Source organism: Aspergillus oryzae, chromosome 2 (genome assembly GCF_000184455.2).
Source record: "Aspergillus oryzae RIB40 DNA, chromosome 2".
Classification (NCBI taxonomy): Eukaryota; Fungi; Ascomycota; class Eurotiomycetes; order Eurotiales; family Aspergillaceae; genus Aspergillus; species Aspergillus oryzae.
The window spans coordinates 2,296,671-2,324,037 of record NC_036436.1 but is presented as its reverse complement, the minus strand read 5'-3'; the positions used below and the strand labels follow the sequence as shown (position 1 = coordinate 2,324,037).

Below are 27,367 nucleotides of genomic sequence, written 5' to 3'. Positions count from 1 at the left end.
GTCCTTCAGGATCGTGGGAAGGAACACCGGAAGCGAAGAAAAGCTCACGTTGCAGCTGAAGTACATCAACTAAGCACAGTGACATCAGCGATCATGCTACACCATCACAACTAGATTATATGAACTCAGCATCAACATACCGCGGTTAACCAAGCCTTTGCATCAGTCAGTGTTTCGGCTAATTCTTTCCAATTGATCTTAGTCGACCGTTCGCGTTCGCCACTCTGCTGAAGACTTCTTGCTCGCGCAACCTCTTTTTCTTCTTCGGTCAAAAACCGGGCTTTCGAAGGGCTATCGGGTAAAAACCGCCAGGCTAGGATAGCAGCCAGTAATGACGGGCTTCCCTCCACAAGAAATAGCAATCTCCAGTTTGCTAACTTGGAATGTCCTGAAGTAATTCCATACGCTAGAGCACCGGCAAATGTATTCGCCAGAGGGGCGGCTGATACGAATAGCCCACACCGGAAGCCGAGCTCATGACGGCGATAGAAGAAAGACAGTAAATAAGGAGTTCCGGGACCAAATGCAGCCTCTGACATGCCAAGCAGAAACCGCAAAGCCATGAGTCCCTCCCAGTTCTGGACCGCGGCTTGACATGTTGCCACAATGCCCCTTTCGGTGGGTTAGAGCGGTTTGAGAGGCATGGTGGTTGAGAATATCTTTGACTTACCAGGACAAAACAGTAATGGCTGCCCATTGGTGAGGCGGCATAACCTTCCACATGAACGCCGCAAACTCGAACACGACATATGAAATGTAAAAGATCGTTAAGAGCCAGGAATAGCGATTTCCGGTGAGATTCAGGTCCTCCTCCATCCCTGCGATCTTCGCATTTCTTCGATCCTGGTTAGTTTGGTCTTCTCGCAGTCATGGAGGTTTGCTAACGAACCCAATATTACTTCGATCAAGAAGAGAAAGTAGATCTGTCGGCAAGTTGTTAGGTACGCGTTGAACGAAAACGACGGTGAAGAGTGCGGGGACGCGTAGACATACATAGAAATCCCATGAGAGTGGGAACTCTTAGATCGAGTTTTCTTAATATACGCGCTTCAATGGCAGGGTCAATGTTTACCACTGCCGGAGGAATCTGAGGAAGGGCGGTTTGCGCGTCATCGTGATGGACTGGCTGCTGCTTCTCTGGATCGCTCATTACCGGAGCCTCTATGATCTCGTCACCAGAAGGGTCTTTCTTGCCAAAGAATCCCATGATTGATGGGCGGACACGAGGGCGGAAGAGGTTCGCAGTGAAGGACCAACAACAGCTTAGGAAGCGAAAAGAACACGAAAGAGCGACGAGGATCTTTTATAAGTGTGGTCATGTCGGAGAATTTTGCTTAGCGAACAGGGCCATTATTGAGTCTATTGGAAGATCAGCAAAAGTTAACCGGATATGGGACAAGTGCCAGCGTCCCACATGGGGAGGAGTGACGCCATGCAGGGGAGAGAGCTGAATACTCACACTCGTCGTAGTAATACCAGTGACGGCAAGACAATTGGGTAAAAGTGGTGGGGGAGCCCATTGAATTTGGGTATTAAGCTTGCCGGCTTGTATCTAGACTTGAGTATCATGAGTCACAATTGGAAACAGGACGATGCATCAAGCACGGGGAGGATGAAAGCACTACCGGGGATAAGCCAATTGCGGAGAGAGCTACGGCTACTACGGAGTAGTCTTTCAAGTCCCGCGATCCGGTGGCGGGCTTAAGAGCTTCCCATTCGGGTTTGGTGCCAGCGATACCGCAGCAAAGCTTGCGCAAGGCTTGTTTGGGGGCGGGGGAAGGGTTACCACACTCCGGACTATACTCCGTACTACTGTCATTATACTGCCATCTGTATTTTCACTGTCTATACTGAGTACATTTCAATGCTTCAGCTCTACCGATCATCACTCGCTAAACATATTTCTACCTTTCCAATTTCCATATTCAACAGTCGCTATGGATTGAAGGATTTAGTAAGAATTAATCGTTTGAGGAGGCTGGCAATCCCATATGCAAGGTACCTGACATCGGCGTCCAACTTCAAACACTTTGCAAGCACGGGGGTAGTTGCATGCACATACCGACTCCGACGCGAAGCAGATTAGGTGTCAGAGTTCAGTACTAGTAGCACTATGGAACAGTCCGGAGGAAGAACTTTAGTCGTAAAGGGGGGTTTCTCAGTTAGGGGCATCTAAAAGAAGGAAAGAATAAAGTAAACTAGAAGGAAAAGGAAAAGGTTCTGACGTGGAACTCGAATATACTACTATCTAGAGGGAGGCTGGCCTGCAAGTCCTTCCCCAGCTAGGGTTTGGTGAATAGTATTCAATAGTCCAACATTGACAAAGGCAATTCATGGATGAAGAAGCCTTATGCCAATGGCGTAGCTTGGTAGGGAAGTCGACCTACTCATGTTGACGGAGCAATGGCCGAAAATTTGGGCCAAGATGCACTTGATATACCCCATAGGATTGTTAATGTCAAGGACTTTAGCCGTAGTCACGATCCATACATCCGTGCGCTTCCCCACTTTACCAACTCAAGTTAGTACCCCCATAAGCTAAACCCACCCTTTATGAGCCTTATATCTCAGGTGTCAAATATGCACTTCAGGTCGGTTTCACCTCCCGAACCGTCCACCGTGACTCTCAGCTTCTCGGGGAAAGGAACCTCAAATTTCCGCGTCGCGTTCGCAAAGGCATTTGCTCGTTGCGTCCATTCATTTCACTGTCTCTTTCCGACCGTTTGGAATTTCCGTCTCGGATGCATTTTCTGTTACTTATTCTCTAGGGTTTCGGCTTCGTTGCGAAAGCGTTAACATTTTTCTCTCCGATTGCGACGGCGTCTATTCACAATGGACGACCCAGCGACCCGTGTCCCCGGGCAGTTGGTAGGCCAATCTACTGATCCAAGTCTCAATGCAATGCTACGGGCCAAATGTCTAACCTGGATTTTGATTACCGCAGCTGCCGCATATGCACCTGGTGTCGCGACACCGATTCCCGCTGATGCATATGATGCCCACCGACACCGTTGTCGAATACCTCCTTGGCGCGCCTAAGATTGTACGGGAGGCGCAGCCGATGCATTGGACTTTCTTGGATGGACCTCAAGATGGGACTGTCATGCTCACCTGGCAGCCCCTGAACCATTTAGGAACGAACTTCGCCAGTGATGGTTACGTGTGGGCCGATGTCGAACAGGCCTTCACCTTCGAAGCTCGCGGCTACGTAGGTAGACCCGATCTCTAATGAGCTGCTCCCCGGTGACCAAGATAATTACTGACGTGAGAGCGCATCAGTTGGTGGAAATGTGGCTGCACCGCAGTGGCTACCACCCGCCAAACGAGACAATGGCGATCCATTGCCGCAGACGCTACCGGTTGCTGCCTTCGAAGAACCCCAACCCGAACATGCCCCCGCCCGACCCGTCGTTATGGATCGTTCACTACTCAAGAGCACCTCCTACCGAGCATATTCCGGCCAATAGAATTCATGTGCTCCCTCAAGTCCAAAGCATGCTCGGCCAACGTCGTTTCCTGCAAAGCCAAGGCCAGCTTGCCCGCAAAGACTTTATGCTGCACGACCGCAATAACTGGCCGACGATCAATTTCCCCCCACAGGTTGCCCCCCAGGGTTTCGCGCAAGTTCCACCGGCATACCCGAGTGCTATGGTCGGCCGTCAACCGTTCTATCCCCAGCCTGGTTCAGGTGTGCCCGCGCCGGCAGGAGGAGCACCGGCCAAGGCGCCCCGCGGACACCGCGCTTCGTCGGCTGCAGTGAATGCTGCCACTGCCGATTTTGCTCTCGAGGATGAGGATGTTTCCGCAGGCGATATGATGGATCTTCTTACCCCACGGGAAGTGAGTAAGATGAGATATCAACAACACCATGAATGGATGGAAGAGATCTTTGCTTCACCGTACGCCATTAGCCAGATTACCCCCGTCTCTCTTGGGTTGGGTCGCAAAGGGGAGTTGGAGTCGTTGACGGCGGGCTTCTTCGATGCGCCTTCCGGACCTACTAGTGGGGAATCTAAAGATGCGGCCGATTCTGCCCAGGCTACCAAAATGGAGCCTGCGAAGGCGGAGGAGTTTGCCGATCGTGTTGCGAAGAAGGTGGCGGACATGACTGCGGAGATTGAGAAGCTGAAGAAGCGGCATGCGCGCCGGATGGAGAAGTTTAACCGTACCTCATTGCTTAAAGACGCGGAACTCCGACTCCGGGAAGCGGCGGCAGATCCGAACGCCACGGGGACTGAAATTTGGAGACTGGAAGGCCGCATTGAGATCCCCAGCGAAGGCGATGAGACTCAAACACCACCTGCTTCCGAGCCTAAGGCTAAGTATAGGGTGGATGACGTGGTCAAGGAGTTGGAAACCTCGTGGAAAAAGCAGATTGTGCCTGAGCCCAAGGTTTCTTGCGTCCAAAAAGGTGGCCTGTTAGAAAAGATTGAACCTGAACAGAAGCTAGAGGCTCCTGCAGATGGCGATATCGACATGGGGCACGCAGATAGCCATCTTCTCGATCAGTTTGGCTCTCCACCTCCCTCCGGCCCCGTTCAAGGAAGTGCGCCCATCGCTCAAGAACTAGCAGCGCCGGCACATGTACCAGGTGTCTCTGAGGTCCCTGGTATCAATGCTCCTGCGCCGCTGCAGACAACAGCTGCTGTGCCCCAGCAAAGTGTGACGATGTCCGGTATGGACGTTGAGATGGACATGGGCAATGCACCGCCCGCGAATACCGCCGCGGGTGAAACTGGGGATTGGGTGATGGTCAACGACGAGAAGAAGGACCAAGGCGACAAGCCTGCCGTTGGTGATGCCCCTCTTCATGGGATTGAAACGCCAGGTAGCGGACTACAGGGGTTGACGCCTGGAAACACAGGGGGGGACACTGGTCTGGACGGGGCCAACTTTGACTTTACTAATATGGACAGTGCGGGCGATGCACTGGCGGCCTATACGGAGCAGAACGAAGTGCTAGATCTTCCGGACCTGGAAAACTCGGCGTTCGGGGACGCATTCCACGCGTCCGATAATGAAAACACCCACCATCATGATGCAGATGACATGGCTTAAAGCATAGTGTGGGTCTCGTGTGATTTGGTTATACTACTGTGGTGTTGTGGTTTACGATTTACTTGGCGCTGGCTATGTTTTGCTTAATATCCAAACGGATGAGGAAGATGTAAAAATAAGACTTGGAATTGCATCATCTACAATGGCTTTTTAATTTCTCACTCCGCTCAGGGGCAATGTAGACGAGGTATATTTTGATACTGGTATATCGCTAGAGGCACTGAACAGCGGTTTGAAAGCTGTCAACATAGTCAAAATCCTTGATGTCGTATTCAAGCTGGTGCGGCCATGCGACTTGAGGGAAATGTTTCCTTGCCTGAAGAAATATCCGCCATTCCCATGCACATTGCCGTATTGGACAAGTACTTTCCGAATAAACTCTCTATCGTCTGAGACAGACGTTGAGATGCAAGTTATATTCGATTTCTACAATCCATCGGTATTGAGGTTTGAGTACTAAATAACCGTGATTGTAACCGCATAAAGAACGGACCTAATGATGCTGTTATGCGGTGATAATCATTGACCTCGGACTTAAACTTGCCCCAATATACAAGATTAAAATCCCTGTCGGCTCTCTTAAGAAGCCCTTAAAGATAAGAGATCTTTCTAGGAATTCTTAATAAAATAAGGCTAGAAGTATATTATATACTTTGACTCTAGAACTTTAATATTACTTAACGATTTAGCTAGTTCATGGTTGGAGAGAGCCAGTACTCTGGGCTCTCTCCATGAGCACTGTGTGCCATAGTCACTGTGTAAACAATTACACACTAACCAGCATTCATATTCGATACCCCATCCGGAACATGGGCAAGCTGATCTGTGTCCTGATACTGGAAAATCATCTCGGGTATTCTGATATATTCTCTTTCTTGGTATCTTCTTCTCCTTGTTCTGAACTTTTTTCTGAACTTCTTACTTTCCCCGATTAACCTTATGCCGGTTATTCCATATATCCACCCCTTTGGTCTCGCAGATGAGTGCGATCCCTGGTAATCCTGCCAACTTCGAATACAGGGCCCAATCCGCGTAGACAACCCAGCACTGGGATTCAGTTTCGAAGACTCTGTCAATTTCGAAAACAATGTGCGGAGGGAGCCGATTTATCCAATCAGCTAGGGCATCAAGGCCGCTTTGCCCTACACTGGAATGCACACGTATTGAAAAGTATGCCCTCAAAGTAGCGGGGCCACGGAGGGCAAATGGGGCGTGTGATCCCGGGAGCTTGAGCCGGATTGATCTTGTTCCAGCGAGTAAGCCATGTGTAGGCTTCTTTGGCGTATCTTCTGCCCGCAAGTCTCTGACCAGCTCGACGAACTCGATATGTTCGTATTTCCGGCTTACGGCCTTTGCAATAGCTGCCGAGAGCCGTGCTGTCAAGGACACCCTGCTGCCAGGTATATTCGCGGTTGGGTCTTGGAAATCAGTGGCCGCCACGGCCTCCGTAACCCTTTCACGATGGTCTGCAGACCGAGTTGCCAGGTGAGACCAACAGCAATCAAGTATGAAAATCACATCCACGGAATCTATTTGTGCTTTGTCGTCCACAGTGCCGAAAAGTGAAAACGAAGCTTGAATGTTTTTGTTTCCTGGGCCGCACAGTCACTCGCCTTTATGATGTCTTGAGGTTGAGCAGTTGACATAGTGTATAAACGAAGATGAAGATTTAAGATGCAGAATACTGGCCAGGATTTTACGCGTTGGCTAAGCAGGTGTTGTAGGAGTGGGGAAAAGAAGGAAAAGTAGAGACAGGAAAGGACCGAAGGGGGTTATATATAAGAGTCATTGTAGGATGAATGTTGTAAAGATGTGGTCACTCTGACTTAGCCCAGTCCATTCAATTCATATCAAGAAATTCAAGCTGGTTGACACGGCTGGTGAGATTCACTTTTACATATAGTACAGTTTTAGGTTCATCGGCCGCCTAGGAGGTATTCACCACAATTTATACGCGACTTGGAGAAGAATATAATATCACAGGGGCTATATTGGAATACGTCCTCCCAAGCCAAGGGGCTCTTCAGGTGACTCAGTAACGGCACATGACCGTACCGAGGATAGTGATGATTTTCTAGATAATATATCTTCAACGCTGGCTATTTCGTATGATTCTCTCTCTAGCTGTGTAATGGTCCTTTAGGTAGAGTTCTTGAGTACTGCGAATAAAATTGGCTACTTGTACCAAGAGTCGAGAGTGACATATATAGTTATTGATTGGATAATATACAGCAATCAGAGAATGCAAAATATCATTCCCCAACTTATATTTAAATTAGTGATATGCTAAGCATTCCCATTGTCTAGGCTAAGGAAGGCTAAAATTGAAGTTAAAATAAAATTCATATCGAGTATTCCTCGGATCCTGGAATGTGATCTTGTCTACTAAATCCCAAGCCCTGGTCACTATGTCAATTCATGCCTTTCCTTCATCATTATTGAATGTGGACTCAAGTCTATGTAATATTTCTTTATCCACCATGGAAAACAGCGGTCGATCTCTACATTTCTTCCATCACAGATGGCCTGCTGCGAACACAAAGCTATCAGACGCTTGGGCAGTCATGACTATTCTCTTCATCCCGGTGGATGAAAGAGCGTACAAGTGGCCCGCTGACTTTGAAGCAAACGGAAACCTGAAAGATACATAGGTACCTGTGGATCGACCAGTGATTATTGAGCTGAATAACGAACAATAAATAGCCGTTTATCAAGGGTACTACGTATCCGTCGGCGTTAAGCGACAGAAATTGAACCACTCAACCATAAAGGGTTGTTTATCGATCTGGCAGGCCTCCGCAAGACCAATCAATATTACATAAGTTAAACTCAGTGTTCGAGTACAGATCTCCCGCACCGCAAAGAACTGGACTTGCAGTCGGTTCGGCATGGGACTACCTCATGTCGCTGTTGTAGCCATCTTCATATGGATACACTTGCTTTGATTGACGCCCAGGTGTGGATCCTGGCCGGCCGTTATGGACTGAGCTCGGTATGGGATTGTCTGGTCTGAGTTGCTATCGCTGCAGAATCTATCACAGGCCTGGTCACCCACAAGACGGTCCAAGGGGAGATATGGATGGCTCTTTGGATGGAGTCACAACAAACAGATACTCCGTAGGTGTAGTAGAGGAGTAGCCCTAATCCCCACTCGAGCTGCCCCACTTGGTCACCGCCGTCCAAAGTCTGAAAGCGATCATGGAGCCTTAACGGTCACATCTCGTGTGCTGTCCCGCGTGAAACTCCAGAAAATCTGACCGCTATTCGTCTTAGTAGATCTTGAGATCTACTTCAATCTCAAATAAAACCGCTGCTAAAGAGTTAGCTGGATGTGCATGTCTCACTATAGTATGTATCTCCGCTCCACTCGTTGCTGCAGACCAGATCTCCATAAATCATGTTTATCTTATCGATAATCAACCGGAATGTGGTTTCAAACCCTAAACAAACGTCTCGTGCCCAAAAGACTTACGCAACCCAATTTCCCATAAGATGATCTGTCCAGGTGGGATGGCGGATGGTGAGTGGACGCCGAGGCAGGTTTGTGATGAACTTATGATATGAAATGGAGCGATAAATGGGCCACTGGCGCAGTTGCCAGTGCAACGACCCGCGTGTTTACGTGCGCTTGGGATTACCCCTCCACGAATCAACTTCCACACAACGTCGCACCAGTAGCCCTAACAGTAGAGGGGGATCGAAAAACATGACGTCGCAGTTAATATATGGACTCTTGTCGGAGAGTCCACTGTGTAGATTCGGCTCCGATCGGGTGGTTGGGGATGGCTGTCTGTTTACCATGCTCGATCATCTCACGTTTCCGACTTCACTTCTGGATTCTGCCCTAATCCCTCCCCTCGTATACAGAATCCCTTCTCTTCAGAACCTTCAAAACGTGCACCCTAGATTTATTTACTCCTCTCCATGCCGGCCTACCCTGCCTCCACACACCCCCGCTGCGAGTCAATCTAGAAAACGCCGATCAACGGTCTTTCTGGCATAGGCGTTGACGGTCTTATGCCACTTGGGATAGATATATCTTCATAGCAATATCGAAACCACTAATAGACGGCAGGACGAGTCTCAGGTTTCCAGGCTTTGGGGGCTGGTGCCTGATTCTTTTGATGCACTAGGGTTTGTCTCAAATGTGCACTTGACGAAGAAGAGACAAGCCTAATTATGCATGAAAAGCTCCCACAGCAAAAGCCAGCGATCTTGCTGCTCTACACTTCCTAATCCCCCTCATTCTTACTCTTCACCATGAACGCTTTCGTCACGCTTCTGGTAGCCCTGTTCCTGGGCTACCAAGTGTCTGCAATTCCATACATCCCATCCCATCTTCTGTACTCAGCGCAGTACAATGGATCCATGGCATACCTGTTACGGCCCAGTGCTAACTATACCACCGAATTCCTTTCATTGAACGTCTCCCAAGACATTGATAGCGCCAAGCCCCAATATACGACCTTACTGGACCATGCGCCATTTCAGCTTGACAAGCAAACCCCCGCCCTTATTCCGGCTATCGACCAACATGGCATCGTAAAAGTCTATGTGGGGGATTGCCATAATACTTCGGGGTATGGTGCGTTATGGCAGTTCACCCCGGATGCAGCGAGTTCCACCGGCAATGGGACATGGGAGAGAATCGAAGTCAATGGGACCGGCCAGTCGAACGTCAGCCCCCATGGACCAAATTACCTCGCGGCCGGGTTCACATACGCCTCCACCAATATAACTAACACCTCCTTCTACGCCTTCGGTGGAATGTGCCCACTCGCAAGCGCCTCCGAGGCTACCTGGATCACTGCCGCCAACTACTCTCAGTCCATGATAGCCCTGGAACCCCCCAAAGCCGATGGTCTAACGTCCTACCGCATCTCAGCCACCGGTGACCGCGCACCTCCGATCCCTGAAGCCGGGTTCACGATTACCCCGTTACAGGCAACATATAGGTCCACGTCGAGTGGCACGTTGCTACAACAACAGGATTTTCTGATGATCGGAGGCCAGACCCAAAACGCATTCATCAATATGTCCCAGGTCGCTGTCTTTTCACTCCCGCAGAGCAGCTGGAGTTTTGTCACTATTGATTCTACCCAGAGCCTAGGCCGAACGGAGCTCGCGATCCGGGATTCCTCGGTAGTGGAACCTAGGTCCGGCCATACAGCCGTCCTTTCGCCAGATGGAAGTAAGGTGGTGGTCTTTGGGGGCTGGGTTGGTAGCACCAGCATTCCTGCCAATCCACAGTTAGCTATCCTTGAACTGGCAGCAGAATCCACGGGCGCCGAATGGGCCTGGAAGATCCCGTCCACCAGAGACGCTGGGGTAGCGGAGGGAACTGGGATCTATGGACACGGCGCAACAATGCTTCCGGGCGGAGTGATGATGATCGCAGGTGGTTACCATATCGCACAGCCAAGTAAACGGTCTGTGACTGGCACCGAGGTGAACTCAGAAATTCTCCTGTACAACGTTACTTCGGGTAAATGGGTTTCCTCCTACTCAAACCCCGGGCCTCTTCAGCCAGATGGTGAATCCAGATCGTCTGTATCCCGCCGAACTGGGCTTGGTGTCGGACTCGGTTTGGGTATTCCCTGTGTTGCTGGGGCGGCTGTTTTTCTTTGGTTCTACTTCCGGCGACGACGAGTACGCCGGACTCGAAACCAGATGCTCCGCGAACTATCCTTGGGCGCAGAACGATCTATCTTCTGGAGCCCAGAAGAGTCCCATCTGGCCGGCAGTACTTACAAGCCTTCACAGATTATGGCTGAAAGAACAGGCCTTTTAAGAGAAATCCCTAGCCCCACTGAAACCAATCGGCTGCCTCTGAATGCGAGAATATACAGACCTCCGGCACAATGCAATGAGTATAGGCGAAGCGACGGGACCGGTGACATGCACCCGATTGACGAAGAAGATGAGGCACATGGTGCAGTAGGTGGAGATAGCACCGGTTTATTGCAAAAGATGACTCGTACAGAGCTTTCCCTTGAGGGAGCCACAGAATTTGCAACGAGCATCGGTCGACCCAGCGAGGGACAATCTTCAGAGCACGCCGACAGAACATATTCAAACATTTCAGACTTCTCGAGGTTGGCAGGCCATCCATCTCGCGGCACCATCGACAACCATCCGAGCCATCCAAGCACTGGGCGTGAATCCCCGGAAAAGTCGAGTTCTGCATCGAACCAGAGTCGGGAGACATGGAGCCGACCTAACAGTACCGTGATCTCCCATGAACGCCGGTCTTCTGATTCATTTTCAACTGCCCATACGACGATCTCACAACGGCAAGCAGAAGGCGAACATCTACTGCCAAATGACCCTGAACCTTCCTCTCCGATTGACCTGATACCACGGCCTCTCTCCATCTCCAAACCGAAGGCTGAGTGGATCGGCAACGTCCGACGAGTGCTCTCTATGACTCGAAAGCGGCCTCAGTCATCTGGGGATGGCAGTGTCGCTTCTACAGCTTCGGGCATCGACAGGAGGAGTGCCGTGCTTGGATCCGCAGGGCCTCTGTTCGATTATGAACCGGAGTCCAAGCTGCCTCGGCGATCCGTCAGTGCCTCAGCGGAACTATTTCGACGCAAACAGGGTGCTAAAGACTGGGGAACGGGCAATATTGTTTCTCGTGAGTTGACGGGGAGGACGACACGCGATGACTTCGGATTGGGCGGAGTGCTAGATCTCGATGATGGTGACTGGGACGTGGAGGGCGCAGCAGAGAACCGGCGCGTCCAAGTCACCTTTACCGTGCCGAAGGAGAAGCTGCGCGTTGTCAATGCTACGGCCAATGATATGGATAACATCAGCGAGGAATCCATCAGTCGAAGCAACAGCCGGACATGACCTTGACGTTGGTCTGATATGCCAACGGTAGAAGGTGGCTGTCTTTGAAGCAGACTGGGTAAGTAGCACCAGCGTTCCTGCCAATCTAGAGTCAGCTATGCTCTAACTGGCAGCAGACCCTACGGGGTCCCCCGAGGCAGGTGCTGTCGTTCTATGCAATGGAAGGAGCAATGGGCCATAGGGTTGCTACCACCACGTGCGTTTATACAACACCTCCGCGAATAGCTTCAACATCAGTAGCCCTAACAGTAGATATCTGAACATGACCTCGAATGTGATATCATGGCTTTGGTAATCACGGCGGCGGGCGGTTGGGCAAACATTGGGAGTGTGCTGGTCATCATGATGCTATTATGACTGAATTTAGGTAGCCATCTTCTCAGCTGGGTTTCCGGCTTCACTTCTGACTTCTTCTTCAATCCTGTCTTCAAACAAACCTCTGTTACATAACCTCCAATCAAAAGACAAATCAGTGAAACATCCTCCACAAAAATCTCCTCATAACCATACTTTCCCACAATAACAATGAACGTTTTTGTGGCTCTCTTCTTGGTGGCCCTCATGGGCTGCCCCCTCGCCCAGGCCATGCCAATCAACGGTGGCATGGCTCACCACTTTCAGCCATCTCTCTCTGCCCACGCCGGGCTAGCCGTTGGGCTCGGCGTGGGCATGCCTTTTCTTTGCTTGGTGGCCATCTTTATATGGCGCTACAACAAGAACGCCAAGCGAGAGGAGAACCGAGCCCGGGACGAGTGGCTCAGAGACCTATCTCTGACCACACAGCGAAGAATCTTCTGGTCTCCCCTGGAGACACATCTTGCCTGTCATATCAAAAGACCTGTTATGGCAGAAAAGGACCCTGGTAGCGTCCAAAAGCCACCAAAATGGTAAGCTCAACCCCAAGATCAGTGTGCAGGAACAAGCATTCTAACAGAAATATAGTGTGGTTAAGGACGGCCGTTTACTGCTGTGTGCATGTCACCAGCCCCGTACACACGACGCCGAGATTAGGCGTGCCGAGATTAGGCACAGTGTCGGGGCTGGGGGCATGTACACCATTTTGGAATGAATGGTGTTGGGGTTGGGGTTGGGGATGGGGCATGTTGCTGGTCCTCCGTCACACTTCCGCCGTGATTAGGCGTTGCCGAGATTAGACACAGTGACAGGCCAGTAGCATGTCCCCAGTCTTGGAAGGGGGGAGGGAGGGTGGTTTGGGTCTGGTTCTATCGCCCCTTTTCACCGACCGTCCGGGGGTCTTTGGTCCCCTTCTGTGGGACATTCACCCGGACATGCTTAGTCCCCTTCTGTGGGACAAGCGAGGCACCTCTTCGCCTCTGTCAGTGGATTTGGGTATGGGTTGGACATGGTTTGGTCGTGGGTTGGTTTGGGCCGGGGTCTGGTTATATCACCCCATTTCACCGACGTCCGGGGGTCTGGGTCCCCTTCTGTGGGACATTCCCTCGGACATGCTTAGTCCCCTTCTGTGGGACAAGCGAGGCACCTCTTAGCCTCTGTCGGTGGATTGGGGTGCGTGTGGGTTGGTGTTGGTTTGGGTTTGGGTTTGGGTGTGGGTTTGGATTTGTTTGTTGCCCATTTTGGAGCATACTTGGTTTTGTTGTTTCTTCTTTTTTGTTTATTTTGGGACATGGTTGTTTTTTTGTCATTTGTTTTTTGTTTTTTGAGATGACTTGACGAAAGCGATGACTTCACGAAGAGACGACTAGACGAATAGATTAATAGATGAATAGACAAAGAGATTTTTCCTTGAGGATTATACTTCAACTGTTGTAAGACACGGCGGACTAAATGGTCTAAAGTACTTCCAAAGCCATCGAGTGCAATGAGAAGACCTTACCTGCCTGGCTTGGGTCCCCATATACTTGTATTGACCACCCTCCTCTCTCTCTTGTACCTGCACTGCCTAGGGCATTGCAGAAGCACGTGTCTCGGGCCGTATTGACACCAGTTTATCCGACTCCGCTGCTTTGATTTAATCTTGAAGGGAAAGTGACTTACTCCTTATTGCTTCTCATACCTACAGCTAAATTCTGTAGTCAATGTCAATTACACATTGAGAATACAGTTTCCATATTAAATGGAATTATTCGAAAGAACCCAATTCTATGATGCTATGGAAAGAAATAAACGACCTTCTTTAGGGACAAAAAAAGAATTGTAAAGGAAAACAAAAATTAAACTTCACTTCATGAACTACATAACCATACCATGCATTTTATTTCATCTCAGCTTGGACAAGGTTCACCCAATCTGAAAAATCACAAGCACTTAACCCGATCATGCGGAGCCAGGCTTAACCGTAGGATGAGTCGGAATAGTCTTAGGCAGAGGAGGGAGCAAGTTCTTCGCGCTCTCACGAGCATACTGGGCCATGAGGGCGTCCATGATGACGAGGGCGGACATGGTTTCGACGATGGGAACAGCACGGGGTACGACGCAGGGGTCGTGGCGGCCCTTGGCCTCGAGGGTGCCCTCTTCGAGACCGTAGGAGGCGGTCGTTTGGGCCTGGCCGATGGTGGCCGGGGGCTTGAAGGCGACGCGGAAGTAGATGGAGGCACCGTTGGAGATACCGCCCTGGATACCGCCGGAGTTGTTGGTCTTGGTGGTCAAACGCTGCTTGGTGGTCGTTTCGGTACCGGTGCGGGTTTCAACGTCCGAGACGACGAAGGGATCGTTGTGGATGGAGCCGGGCACTTCGCAGCCGCCGAAGCCTGAGCCGATTTCGAAGCCCTTTGTTGCGGGGATGCTGAGCATGGCGTGCGCGAGCTTGGCTTCGAGCTTGTCGAAGCAGGGCTCGCCGAGTCCGACGGGCACGTTGCGGATCACGCACGTTACGGTGCCGCCGATGCTGTCTTGGTTGTCGCGGAATTGCTCGATGACTTTGGTCATGCGGGCTGCGGCTTCTTGGTTGGGGCAGCGGGTCGGCACGAAGGAGTCGACGGTTTCGCGGCTGATGTTCTCAATGAGGTTCAGGAATTCGGGATTGGTGGCAGGGGAGGGGTGCTCAGGGGTGGGAGGGAAGAGGTGCTCGTTGCCGACGGAGGAGACGAAGGAGACGATCTCAACGCCGTGGGAGAGACGCAGGTACTTCTCAGCAATAGCTCCAGCGGCGACACGGCCTAATCTTGTCAGTATTACTTTCGTCCTGACTTCCCTAGGCCGCTCTGTGCATGCGCGGTGACTCACCGATTGTCTCACGAGCACTGCTGCGGCCACCACCACTACTAGCCTTGACGCCATACTTTTCGAGGTAGGTGAAGTCGGCATGGCTGGGGCGAGGGTACAAGTCCATTGTGCTGCCACCGTAGTCCTTGGGTCTCTGGTCCTCGTTGCGGACTATCATGCCAATTGGGGTACCGAGGGTGACACCGAATTCCGTTCCCGACTGGATTTCCACGCGGTCCTTCTCATTTCTAGGGGTCGTCAAAGCGCTCTGACCGGGACGTCTCCGGGTCATTTGAGGCTGAACATCAGCCTCAGTAAGCTCCATTCCAGGAGGGCAGCCATCGACGATGCAGCCGACGGAGCGGCAGTGGGATTCACCGTAGCTGGAGGAGGCGCAACATGTGAGATTTAGTTGTCCAGACCTGCGGGTTTTTGCTGTGGACTCACGTGGTGACCTTAAAGTATTCACCCCAAGTCGACATGATGAACAATCGATCAATTGGTTCTCTTATTAAAATTAAGAAGCGTTGGCGGGGTAGTCGGAGCTCGATATGGAGGGGCGTTTCTTTCACAGTACCGGACAGGTATGCGTGGAAGTGATCGAAGAAAGGATTTAGAGGGTCGACTGAACTGAAAGTCGATCTAATGATACCCCGCGAGGATCTTCAACGAACAAGAGATCATAGAAAAATCCACTCAACGATTGCATGATGAAAATAAGGTGAGAAATATGGCATCTTTTCACTGACCCGATCTGGTTTAGCGTCCGGAGATCGGAGGCCCATCGGCCTGAGTCACCAATGATGGGGCGGTGAACGGACACTGCGTACGGACGATACGTATCAGTACCTTACTTTAATTTCCATACTTGCATACTTATCTTTAGTCCCTGATGGTCTTCCGTCTCAATGCGCCCCCCCCGACGAGGCTCATGCCTACTATCATCTCTCCGAACACCAACATGGTTGGCTCCAGCGCTTCGCCCTGTCTTCGTACGATATAATTCCTCTTTCTCCTCCGATCAGTTTGCCCAGCTCGCCAGACGCGAATCCTCCCAGCACCAGATTTATCAGTCTTTCTCAACAAACCCATATGTCAACTTATCAATTGAACATTTCCTGCTAGAAAATGCTCCACCAGACTCGAGCATCCTCTTCCTATACATCAACCAGCCATGTGTCGTGATCGGACGAAACCAAAACCCGTGGCATGAGACCAACCTCCTCGCCCTTCAGAATGATCGCGAACCAATCACCCGAGAGAAGAATGACAACGGCGCGCTTCTTGTACGCCGAAGATCCGGCGGAGGCGCCGTCTACCATGACGAAGGCAACCTGAACTACAGCGTGATCTCACCCCGGACAACATTCACCCGAAACAAGCACGCAGAGATGGTAGTGCGGGCACTGCATCGCGTCGGAGCTACAAACACAAGTGTCAACGATCGTCACGACATCGTCATGTCGACCGGACAACCACAGCCTCGAAAAATCTCCGGCTCAGCCTTCAAATTGACCAGGCATCGCGCGCTTCACCATGGAACATGTCTGTTGGACACACCAAATATCAACCGGCTGGGCTCCTTCCTGCGATCGCCGGCTCGGGACTATATCAAAGCTAAGGGTGTGGAGAGTGTTCGGTCCCCGGTGGCCAATGTCTCGTCTGTCTTTGTGGATGCTATGATGCCTTTCTCTATCGAGCGCGTCATGGCTAGTATTGTTGAGGAGTTCGCCCAGATGTATCAAGTGGATGCCGATGCTGTGCGCCGTGCGCAACGGGCTCATGTCCTTGAACCGGAGTTGTATGCGGGTGATACCTGGGTTGCGGGCGCGGTAGGGGAATCTCAGGGCTACGGAGAGCCTGATATTAAGAAGGGTATCGATGAATTGATGGTACGAGCTAATCAATCAAGGTTTATTACTCCCCCAGACTCATTGGCGCTGACCAAAATCGATTAAAATAGTCCTTGGAGTGGAAATACACCCAAACACCTCAGTTCATCTTCTCCACGTACCCAATCGAAGACGATCCACGTGAAAGGCTTCCTCTACCATCCACGTTGCCGCCTGCGGTAAGAGATTTCCCCTGGTACAAAATCAAGATCGTGCTAGCTAATCAGTTCAGACACGTGTGTTTCTCCGCCTGAAACACGGCGCTATTATCGAGAGCCATATCTCGACCTCTGGAGATGCGTCTGAAGCTTCCGAGCAGGCTGCACGCGTGCACGAGGCTTTAAACGGCCGTAAGCTCCACGAGATCACACCGGCTCAGTGGCGTGAGGTTTTGCTGGACCGACTTGGTGCTGATGTAGAGGACAAGAGTTTAGTAGAACTTGCTAAGTTTATCGGGAGTAAGCTTGGCTGGGATACTAGCTCGTGATACTCTGATGATGGTTTTACAGATGTATAATAGAAGATTTTGTATATTGTAGCTGTGCCTACGGGCCATACATAGTTTATCTGTAGAAGGTTGCAAACAAAAGCAAAAGGATGCAGCGGACAAGTTCGAAAACTACGAATCAGCTGATCCAACTTATTGATCTATGACCACTGGTTTCACTGACCACCACTCTCCATAACCCGCTTCAACCACTCCGGAATGACTGGCAGTCGTTCCCACTTCTGCCGCCATGCATCCCCATCCCCATGGGCAGGCAAAGCAAAGACAGCAGTCACAAACCAACGCTCAGATCCCGAGGGCAGATCAGCCCCCAGAGAAGGCAACAGAGTGCGGCCGTACATGAGGTTCGAGTTAGGATCAGCGAGGACCACCCTTCCAGCCCGATCAACACCGGGCTGTAACTCTACAATGCCCACAACTCCAACCGAGGAAACTGTGAGCGCCTTCTGAGATTCCTGCAAGGTCCCCTCGGAGGGCCGTTCCGCTAAAGGTCCCAGAATCCGGCCATTATCGCTCCGACACCCGTAGATGGCGAAGGCGCCTTCGGACGTCATAAGATCTCGTCCTGTGCGAACGCGGTGCGCACGGATATGCCAGTTCTCGCTTTCTTCGTGGGGAGGAATCAGGTACGTTTCTACTTCCACGTCTGACCAGGGTTTCCAGGAGGAGGCTAGCACGGGGGTATCATCGTGGTATTCGATGCGTGCGTTTATCGCCAGTCGCCGTGTTTGCCAGATGTCTCCTCCGTCTTCGGAGAGTGCTAGCATACTGTCTGGGGCATGTTGTTCCAGTTGGTAAGAGCCTGTCGGAACGGAGTACCCAAAGGATGCGCTGTAAGCGAATTTGCCGTACTTTGCCTGAGTTGCCTTTAAGGGGTAGTGGCAGGCTTGTCCGGAGGAGAGCAGGAATGAATGTCCGCCACGGTGGACTACGATGTGCTTGGGATACTGGAGCGCTGCAACGGGTGAGAGGGAGGCAATTGGGTATGGCTCCTCCTTGGCTGCCCAGAATGGGTGTGTTTCTCCCAGTACCAGAGGGACAAATGAAAGGCAACACCAGTAAGGTGAGCCAGGAGAATTGTAGTTCTCTGTCAGGTACATGTTCGCGTATGAATATCCGAGATTCAGCGTTCCGTCGCTGCTGAACATGTCCTCTTGGGTTGCCCACCAACGGAAATGTCTCAAGAGAAGGCCCTTGACAACACCCCAGGTGAGTGGTGCCGGGGGCGCGACGTCCGCAAAGGCAAGCGCTCCCCAGAACCCAGCCATGGCGAATCGATATGTCATGGACCTTCCGAAAGGGATGGCGGCTCCTGTCAGTAAAGGGCATACAGTCAGTACTGATTGCGGGCCAGTTCAGTTCCGCGAGAAAACAAACCATCTGCGTCAAAATAGTACACGAAATCAAGGGCAAATTGTCTCGCCCGTTCTCGATACCGTTCAGCCCGTTGCGGGTCAAAATCGGCGGCCAGTCTCGAATAAAGTAACTGCAAGAATTGGATAGCAAACGAGCCGGAGTAGTAATCCATCTGATGGTGACTCTTTGGGCCGTCGTTGCTCCATCCTCCACCAACATGGAAGGTGTCCAAGTGGTCCATATCAGCTTCGATACGGGGGAGCGAATAAGGTGCTCCGTTTCTCCTCAGACCCAGGTTGGCAAACACCCGGAACCACAACCTGAATGCGTTCTGTTGTGAGTCTTCTGGGGCTACTATCTATGCAACCATGCGCTGTGTAGGGTCATACCAGTTCGTATTGGGCATTTCACGCTCATTAATACTAGCCAACCAATTCGCAACATTGTGTTTTTGCTGAATCGTCAACGGATCCCAGAATACATGTGGAGCGACCGCCAACGCAAACCCGAGGGGACACATTTCCACCATGCGCTGGTCGAGATCCTCTATATCTCCCCAGTACTCTGGACTGTGGGGATCCGTCCCGTTGATGAGTCCCTGGTACCAACGCACTGCCTCTGGGTATTGATATCCGCCTCCCAGTAGAGCTGCTAGAGCCCACAAGGGTCGCGCGAAGCCCTCAATCTGGGCACCACCTTCGTCGAAACGGGTCGTTGACGATCCTATCTTGACTCGACTGCATCCCGCTGTAAAGCGCGGGACGAGCGGATCAAGGAGTGCCCGGCATGCGTCTTGAAAATCGCGACGGGTGCGAAAAGGTGATCGGCTGAAAGCCTGAACTGGGGTCTTTCCGTTTGCTTGCACTGACATTATGTGGTACGCTGCTGAATAGAGCTTGGTTCTATATGCCGCAAAAACATAACATGGGCCGGTCTTGTCGAGTTTCAAATAGGTGGTATATATTCCGTCTGCTAGAACCGACGACGGGTAAGACCGGTGTTCTTTCCGATATCTTCTCCATTGAGGTGATCATCATTGTATGAGGACAGTTGCATATCCAAGTCAATCCGCTTTGGCCATTGGTGGATTAAAGTGGTCGAAAACGATTTAGCCGGAAGTTAAAGGATAATAAGAACCGAAGCTTACCCGAGACAGCGGAACCCTAATTGGCCGGATGATGAGGAAAAAAAGTATTGCATTTAATAGTGGTACAGTTGAATAAGCGGAGAGATAACTTTGCTTGCGCCTTATTGCGCCTGCCAGAAACAGACTCTACTCTTCCTGCTCGCCATTGGGGGTCGCAGCTTCCAAAGGCGTCGACAGTCCCACCCGATCAACGGTGCGCGTGTAAGCAACTCCTCCATTTACGCGATCCTCATGAACAACAAGATCCTTGCGGTTGGTATCGACGAGAAGACGAATGAGGTCAGGACGCATGTAGTGTCCTCCCTGAAACAATGTCAGTACAGCATAAGTATTGGGGATCAGCGGGGGTCTTACGAAGTCAGCCAGGGACTTGGAGAGATGGCACTCATCAAGGTCAATCTAGCGTTCTGATTAGCATCTTCTACCCTGCATCCAAAGTGGTCATATTGAAGAACTCACGTCAACAATCAGCAGACCCTGGAAGTCCTTGTCAGGGTGAGGAACAAGATTTTGTCCATCAGGGCCAAAGATACGCCCATGTCCATTGTAGATGTGGGGATCCTCGAGCTCCTTTCCAGGGGGCGTGTTCAGCTTGATACCCTCAGCAGTAATGCTTTGCCAAGGTGCTAGGGTGAAGGTGCCCGTCTCAATAGCATAGGCTGGAGTAACGAGCTGCGCAGACTTCAATTAGACCTCAGAACGAGCGAGCGAGATAGGCAGGGAGATCACGAAGCGGTCAGGCAGAGTATGACTTACATCGGCATTGGCTTCAGCCACGTTGGTGAAAGGGTCGGGATACTTCAGTGTCTCCTTTCCGGGATACAGTGGCCAAGCAGCAACGTGAACCTGCTCACCAAGGGAGGCGGCATACGCTTTCATAAAAGGGTTCATATTTTCCCAGCAGTTCAAGTGTCCCACGCGGCCGATCTCAGTCTGAATAACAGACTCGGTGGTGTCACCGGTACCATCTCCGAAGACCAGACGCTCGACGTGGGTAGCGCGGATCTTGCGACGGTGGTTCAGAATATCGCCGGTAGGAGAGATGAGGACCTGAGTGGTGTAAAGGCTGGCCAGATCCAGTTCCGAATAGCCCAGGGAAACAAAGATTTTGTTGGCACGGGCTGCCTCACGAATGCGACGCATCTCCTCAGAGTCTGAGGGCAGACTGTTCTCGCGATACTTCTTGAGCAGTGGCAAACTCTCCTGGTAGTTCACCTTCCAGGCCCAGTATGGGTAGCCCGGGATCCCTGTGGCAGTTGTCAGACCGTGATAAAGTTACGAGTATTCATGAAAAATAGCAAGATACGTACAAAGCTCGGGGAAAGCAATGAACTTGCAACCAGCCTTTCCAGCTTCATTGATCCAGTGAATAGTCCGCTTGACGGATTCCTCGAGGTCAAACCATCCTGGCTCAGCATTGACTGCTGCGGCCTTGTACTTCTTTAAGACTGGTGCCATTGTGTGATAAGGAGTATCGATTTCACGATGCAAAAGAAGTGATGAAGATTAGAGTGAGCTTTGCTGTTGCTGCTGTGGTTGATGATAGATGATGGATAAAGAACTTGAAGACTGTCAGAGCGCTTCCTACTTATACCTGCTATTGCTTGCTGATATTCAATCCAGGCCCTTCACATCATGCCTTTCACTTCATATCATACAATTCGGTACGCCCGGCTGTCGGGCTTTGCTTTCACGACCTAACATCCCTATAGTATCCTACTGCGAACTTCCCAGCCCTTCCGAAGATTTGACCACAGAGGGGCCTCATGACGATGATCTGTTCTTTCGGGATCTGCTCGTGCAAGAGGAGAAAATGCCACAAAACCCTTAGGCCTAGACACTCTGTCAGTCACATCTCCTTTCATTCGCACGAGCAACTTACCCAACGCAGTGGAACCCCTGCGCTCTGACCAATGTTTCACGATGCCCCTCATGTTCAAATCCCGCCCCAACGCAGAGTAGGACATGGCCTGACTCGAGCCTTTTATACAGTGTATCACAAGCGATAACCTTTCTTGGATAGTACTAATATTCCCAACCAATCTTATCTTGTCAAACCCTCGGGCTTGGACACCCGTCGGGACTGCGCGTCGATCACCGTTGTTCCGAAGCAGAGCCCGTGGGGAACCAAAACCCTAACTCGGCCGACAGCCCTGTCGGGATTCTCTAGATAATCTGTCCCGGTCCCAATTTATAGCACATGGCCTGCTAATTTCTCCATGTATACTGCATCTAGTTGGAATAACCTCGATATGGGAAGTTTGGTCCAGCTAGCCTGTGTGAAAAGATGTTCTAGGTTTGTTGACAGCACTTTGTGGACAAACCTTGATGGGAAGAACATGGATCGGCTATAGGATTACATAGTATTCGGTTGCGGCGGTCATTCTAGGAACTTATACTGGATGTATTGCTTATTTGACTCTATTACACGAGTGTGCACAGAGTTAATAGAACGACTATATTGTCCATGATCACGACTGCTGACCAGGATGCTTGGGTGTCCAGAACGTATGAAGTTGACGAACCACTGTCTTATCAATAGATTTATTGTCCTTACTAATTTTGATTTGAGGATTATATAGCAGCCGAGGTAGTCAGTGAGCTACACAGGGGATGTTATCTGCTGGGCAAGGGACTAAATTATTGTTGGTTTACCTAGAGATGCCGAACCCTCCATGATGGTTACCATCGGCCGGTCGGTCTTTGGAAACCGACGCTAAGAAGGCTCAGTTTTTGCCTATTTTTCGGGAAATTCATTATCTATGTCTTGCAAGATCAGTTTTGCTATTAATATTTTGGCTTTCAATATATATCCTTTGGCCGTTCTGTCCTCAACAAGTGGAGCATCACAGCGTCCAAGGCACGCAGACAAAACGGCTTCTTCCATAAAAACTATTGAGTCAAAAGCATGGGAAGCTTACATGCGATCAAGAATACAACAATATCACAGTGTAACCCTATCAATATTGTTGGCAGATGAAGAGGGAAGTATGAGCCATGCTGTCGTTTTTGCCAATTTGAAAAATATATATACTAGCGGGCAATGATATCAGAATTTCCTCAACTTCTAAACCTTTCAGCGGGATGCTGAAGTGATCATATAAAGATTATGCTCATTTAATATGGGGATTTACCCTTACACGGTTAGAGGAGAGAGATATTTATATATAATATGTCCAATACTGCCTAGTATTCCACAAAAACCGTGGTGCATCTGCAGTATGTTCATTCACATTGTACTTACTTCCCTCCATAACTATACAATGGGCTTTATGATAAGATATCTATATGAATTTTCTTTTTTTTAAATTATTCCTTGTCCAGCTCCAAGTCTTCCCCTTTCCGAAGCGACTATTCAGTACCGTTGACGATTTAGTGATAAGCCCTAAATGGCCAAACCCTACCTATATCGAATATGCGAAGGAAACACACCCTCTAACGGTCCTTTTGGGACAACACGGCCTTCCTTGCAATAATCATCATGAATCCACTGTTAGAGAATTAATTCAAATCGCCACTTATCAGTTTTAACCAAATTCTGGCAAATGATCAACAACAACGCCCCGCAAATTTAATATGGTTTCCCCGCAAACCTTCGTTCAGCTCCGTTAGTCTTGGCTATCCAGCATCCTTCACTCCACCAAAGCCCTTATTCGTCCGACCACAACATGAACGCGTGAGTCTATATGACCTGCTCTTATTCGTGGTACTGGCTAACCTTATCGTAGTCCATCTTCGTGTTGCATCCCACGTTTCTTGGGGATACCCAACGACGGTCAGTTCAGAAACGCCGAGTGCTAATTAATATCACCCGTCCACAAGTCAGCGCCCAGACGGAGACAGGTGTCCTTCCCCTCCTTATCTCCATGGCTGAGTCCTCCTAACTGGTTCAAGGATCAGCGCTCATGGAGGGTAACCGTAACAGCGAGTCCTTCGATGCTCTCCTGGGATTCGTGGAATCATTTGACCATCTTGGCCGTCTTGTTTTTCCGTGGTAGATGTCATCACCCTAGATGTGCGTAACAGGGATATCTGCTTCGTGTGATAGTAGCACCATACGAGCTTCTGATCCTTCCTCCGTATATTAGTTTGCTTTGCTCCGGCGGTGATATTTTCGAAAGATCTCTTATTTCATTGTCTTATATGAGCCAGGATCGCGATCATCGTTGTTTCAGGCTTTGAAACGACGTGTCGAGCCACGTTTCGGTGACCGATCTGCTATTTCAACAGCAAAGCTCCCCGAGACTGACTTGATTCACTTTGACAAGATGTCAGTTATACTCCGAAGACTCGTCCACAATGAGGCGATGCGAGAGGACCCCAAGGAGATTTATGGATGGAGGGTGTACATGCTCGCGTGTTCGGTTGGTTTTCTTTAACCTTCTGTTACAACAGAAACTGAACATCTACAGGCCTGCTTTGGCGGCATGCTTTTCGGAATGGAGACCGGTATCATAGGAGGTGTCCTTACGATGGATCCTTTCCAAGTGTAAGTCGCCTTCTCATCTCTAAATTCTCTAATTACACAACAATCGCTGACCTCATACGGATAGGAAATATGGGTTAAAGAACCTTGGCGATATAGGAGAGGCCAATCTCTCCGCTAATATTGTATCCACATTACAGGCAGGGTGCTTCTTTGGCGCCCTCATCGCCTCCCCAGTAGCAGACAAATGGGGTCGAAAGACCGGGTTGATATCCGCATCGTTAATTGCTATCGTTGGCGTTATCATGCAAGTGGCAGCAAGCGGGCACCTGGAAGCTATGTACATCGGACGGTGAGCATCGCTCCTCATGCTTCTCTTTTCGAACCCTGAGGGCTAACAGAGCCCAACTCAGTCTAATCAACGGTTTCGGTGTCGGCTTCGCTTCGATGATCAATCCTCTCTATGTCTCTGAAAACGCCCCAAGAGCCATCCGTGGTGGTCTAACAGGCCTCTACCAACTGTTCATCACAATGGGAATTATGCTCGCCTTCTGGATCAACTACGGCTCTTCCCTCCACATCAAGGGCACGGCACAATACATGGTTCCACTTGCCATGCAGGCCCTCCCCGCCCTTCTTATGCTTGTGGGTATGCTCCTATGCAACGAATCCCCCCGTTGGCTCGCAAAACAAGACCGCTGGGAAGACGCTCGGAAGACGCTCTCCCGCGTGCGCAACCTCCCCTCAACACATCAGTACATTGAGAACGAGTTCCAAGATATCGTCAATCAACTTGAGCATGAGCGCCAACTCATCGGTGGTTCCGGCTTCTGGGACCTTATGAAAGAGATGTGGCTCATCCCAGGCAACCGCAAACGAGCCATGATCAGCATCTTCCTCATGGTCTGCCAGCAAATGACCGGCACGAACGCCATTAATTACTACGCACCACAGATCTTTGAAAATCTGGGCATCACCGGTACTACGACAGGCCTCTTCGCCACGGGAGTGTACGGGATCGTGAAGGTGGTGGCATGTGCCGTCTTCCTAGTCTTCGTCGCCGATTCTTTGGGCCGTCGACGCTCTCTGCTCTGGACCTCTGTCGCCCAGGGCCTAGCTATGCTCTACATCGGGTTATATATCCGCATTGCGCCACCGGTAGAAGGCCAGCCCGTGATCCCCGCTGGCTATGTCGCTCTCGTCTGTATCTTCCTCTTTGCCGCGTGCTTCCAGTTTGGCTGGGGGCCCGTCTGCTGGATCTATGTCTCCGAGATCCCGACTGCCCGACTGAGAAGTCTGAACGTCGCCATGGCTGCCGCGACCCAGTGGCTGTTCAACTTTGTCGTTTCTCGGGCTGTTCCCAATATGCTGGCGACCGTTGGTGCCAACGGTTACGGGTTAGTTCCTTTTCCTTTGTGTATCACATCTTCTTAGCATCTCATATAAACAAAATACTTTTTGGACTCGCTAATAACATACGAATAGGACATACATCATTTTCGCCTGTTTTTGTTTCTCAATGGGCGTGTGGGTTTGGTTCTTTATTCCCGAAACCAAAGGTATTCATTGCAACTCCGCCCCCCCAAACTCATCCTGCATACAATGGTTATTTACGGGGACTGACTTTTCTTTGATAGGTCTCTCACTGGAGAAAATGGATGAGCTCTTCGGTGCTACTAGCAGTGATACTCATTTGAAGACTGAAGATGTAGAGAGAAGTGCATCCCAAGTGGAAGGTGACCATAAAGATGAAGTTGCTACAGAAACTAGGGTAGAAAGGGTGTAATATTGTCGACCTTGTGTCTCTTTCCCGGCCTTGTGAATTGCTTGATCGTCCGTTATGATATAGCCATGACTGCATAGGTCAATTGGATATCTATTCATCGAATGCTGCTACTAGAGTGATTGATTGATTAATTGCATTATTGCATAATACCCAAATTCACTCCCTCTTAGGGCTCTTCCCGGGTCACAGGTGACTGATTATAAGAAGGAGCAACCACTGTCCACCCGTGACGGCAGGCGCCTGAAGACCTAAATAGGCAGGCACATGACCTAGTACTTCACACAATACACTTCCTGCCTCTTTACTCCTCCATGCAATCCCTTCACCTCGCTACAACAACCGTCTCAATCCCTTTACTTGGGTTGAACCTATCGAGCCCTTTTCTCTTTGAGAAGATGACGGAGATGGGGGGTTTGATCTTCCAAGGATTAAGACAAGGAGGATTGAGGCACTCTGCGACGATTGGGGATATTATAACTGGGAGGCGCACATAGGGAGGTGGCGGTTGACCCCCTCTCCGCCATCTTCGACTTCGACAAAGAGAAAAGGGCTCGATAGGACTACACAGTATCCCAATCGTCGCAGAGTGCCCAATCCTCTAAGGAAATCACAATACAAATCATTGACAGACATCCTCCAATAAGAACCTCCTCACAATTTACTCAAAATGAACGTTTTCGTCACCCTTCTCTTGGTGGCCCTTATGGGCTGCCCCCTTGTCAAGGCCATGCCAATCAACGGTGGCATGGCCCACCAATTCCAACCATCCCTCTCTGCCCACGCCGGTTTAGCCGTTGGGCTCAGCATGGGCATCCCTCTGCTTGCCGGTATGGCCAATGACATATGGCTATACAACAAGATAATGAAGTCCACGATAGGTGGCTTCGGGAACTCTCTTTAACAACGCAAAAAAATCTTTTCTGGCCTGCAGAAGAGGCACACCTAGACTGCCATATCAAGAAGCGGATCATCCTTTCCTGCGCTCACCCTCCGGTTCGACTCTCAGTTCCCCTCGTTTCCCACCTTATACTCGTCACCTAACGGCCGACCTACCCCTGGAGTGGCCCTTGTTATAGGCACCCCACTCATCCAAGCAAGGTGCCCCCAAATATCCATTCAAGAAGCAGGAGAGATACTAAAGAAGATAAAGATTGTG

The 27,367-nt window shown here is 50.4% G+C and overlaps 8 protein-coding genes across 8 annotated transcripts; 6 read left to right on the top strand and 2 right to left on the bottom strand.

Moving 5' to 3' along the window:
* Window positions 1-2,403: 2,403 nt before the first annotated feature.
* AO090003000086 (uncharacterized protein) lies at window positions 2,404-3,229 on the top strand (the record flags this gene model as incomplete). The annotated part of the gene is made up of 3 exons (XM_023234728.1): window positions 2,404-2,521; window positions 2,645-2,721; window positions 2,945-3,229. The coding sequence occupies 3 exons, from the start codon at window positions 2,404-2,406 to the stop codon at window positions 3,227-3,229; spliced, it is 480 nt and encodes a 159-aa protein (XP_023089824.1).
* Window positions 3,230-3,288: 59 nt separating this feature from the next.
* On the top strand, window positions 3,289-5,058 carry AO090003000085 (uncharacterized protein; the record flags this gene model as incomplete). The annotated part of the gene is made up of 1 exon (XM_023234727.1): window positions 3,289-5,058. The coding sequence occupies one exon, from the start codon at window positions 3,289-3,291 to the stop codon at window positions 5,056-5,058; it is 1,770 nt and encodes a 589-aa protein (XP_023089823.1).
* A 4,260-nt stretch (window positions 5,059-9,318) lies between these two features.
* AO090003000083 (uncharacterized protein) lies at window positions 9,319-12,094 on the top strand (the record flags this gene model as incomplete). Its single annotated transcript, XM_023234726.1, has 2 exons — window positions 9,319-11,695; window positions 12,030-12,094. 2 exons carry the CDS (start codon window positions 9,319-9,321, stop codon window positions 12,092-12,094), a joined length of 2,442 nt encoding a protein of 813 aa, XP_023089822.1.
* Window positions 12,095-12,438: 344 nt separating this feature from the next.
* Window positions 12,439-12,982, top strand: AO090003000082 (uncharacterized protein; the record flags this gene model as incomplete). The annotated part of the gene is made up of 2 exons (XM_001819265.1): window positions 12,439-12,800; window positions 12,856-12,982. 2 exons carry the CDS (start codon window positions 12,439-12,441, stop codon window positions 12,980-12,982), a joined length of 489 nt encoding a protein of 162 aa, XP_001819317.1.
* A 1,226-nt stretch (window positions 12,983-14,208) lies between these two features.
* Window positions 14,209-15,578, bottom strand: AO090003000081 (bifunctional chorismate synthase/riboflavin reductase [NAD(P)H] ARO2; the record flags this gene model as incomplete). Its single annotated transcript, XM_001819264.3, has 3 exons — window positions 14,209-15,050; window positions 15,118-15,479; window positions 15,544-15,578. The coding sequence occupies 3 exons, from the start codon at window positions 15,576-15,578 to the stop codon at window positions 14,209-14,211; spliced, it is 1,239 nt and encodes a 412-aa protein (XP_001819316.1).
* Window positions 15,579-16,004: 426 nt separating this feature from the next.
* AO090003000080 (putative lipoate--protein ligase) lies at window positions 16,005-17,475 on the top strand (the record flags this gene model as incomplete). The annotated part of the gene is made up of 3 exons (XM_023234724.1): window positions 16,005-16,988; window positions 17,060-17,167; window positions 17,221-17,475. 3 exons carry the CDS (start codon window positions 16,005-16,007, stop codon window positions 17,473-17,475), a joined length of 1,347 nt encoding a protein of 448 aa, XP_023089821.1.
* A 176-nt stretch (window positions 17,476-17,651) lies between these two features.
* Window positions 17,652-21,457, bottom strand: AO090003000079 (glycoside hydrolase family 154 protein; the record flags this gene model as incomplete). Its single annotated transcript, XM_023234723.1, has 5 exons — window positions 17,652-18,808; window positions 18,874-19,172; window positions 19,242-19,679; window positions 21,310-21,351; window positions 21,402-21,457. The coding sequence occupies 5 exons, from the start codon at window positions 21,455-21,457 to the stop codon at window positions 17,652-17,654; spliced, it is 1,992 nt and encodes a 663-aa protein (XP_023089820.1).
* A 2,810-nt stretch (window positions 21,458-24,267) lies between these two features.
* Window positions 24,268-26,211, top strand: AO090003000077 (sugar porter family MFS transporter; the record flags this gene model as incomplete). Its single annotated transcript, XM_001819261.3, has 6 exons — window positions 24,268-24,363; window positions 24,412-24,488; window positions 24,553-24,777; window positions 24,839-25,822; window positions 25,911-25,984; window positions 26,063-26,211. The coding sequence occupies 6 exons, from the start codon at window positions 24,268-24,270 to the stop codon at window positions 26,209-26,211; spliced, it is 1,605 nt and encodes a 534-aa protein (XP_001819313.1).
* Window positions 26,212-27,367: the final 1,156 nt, after the last annotated feature.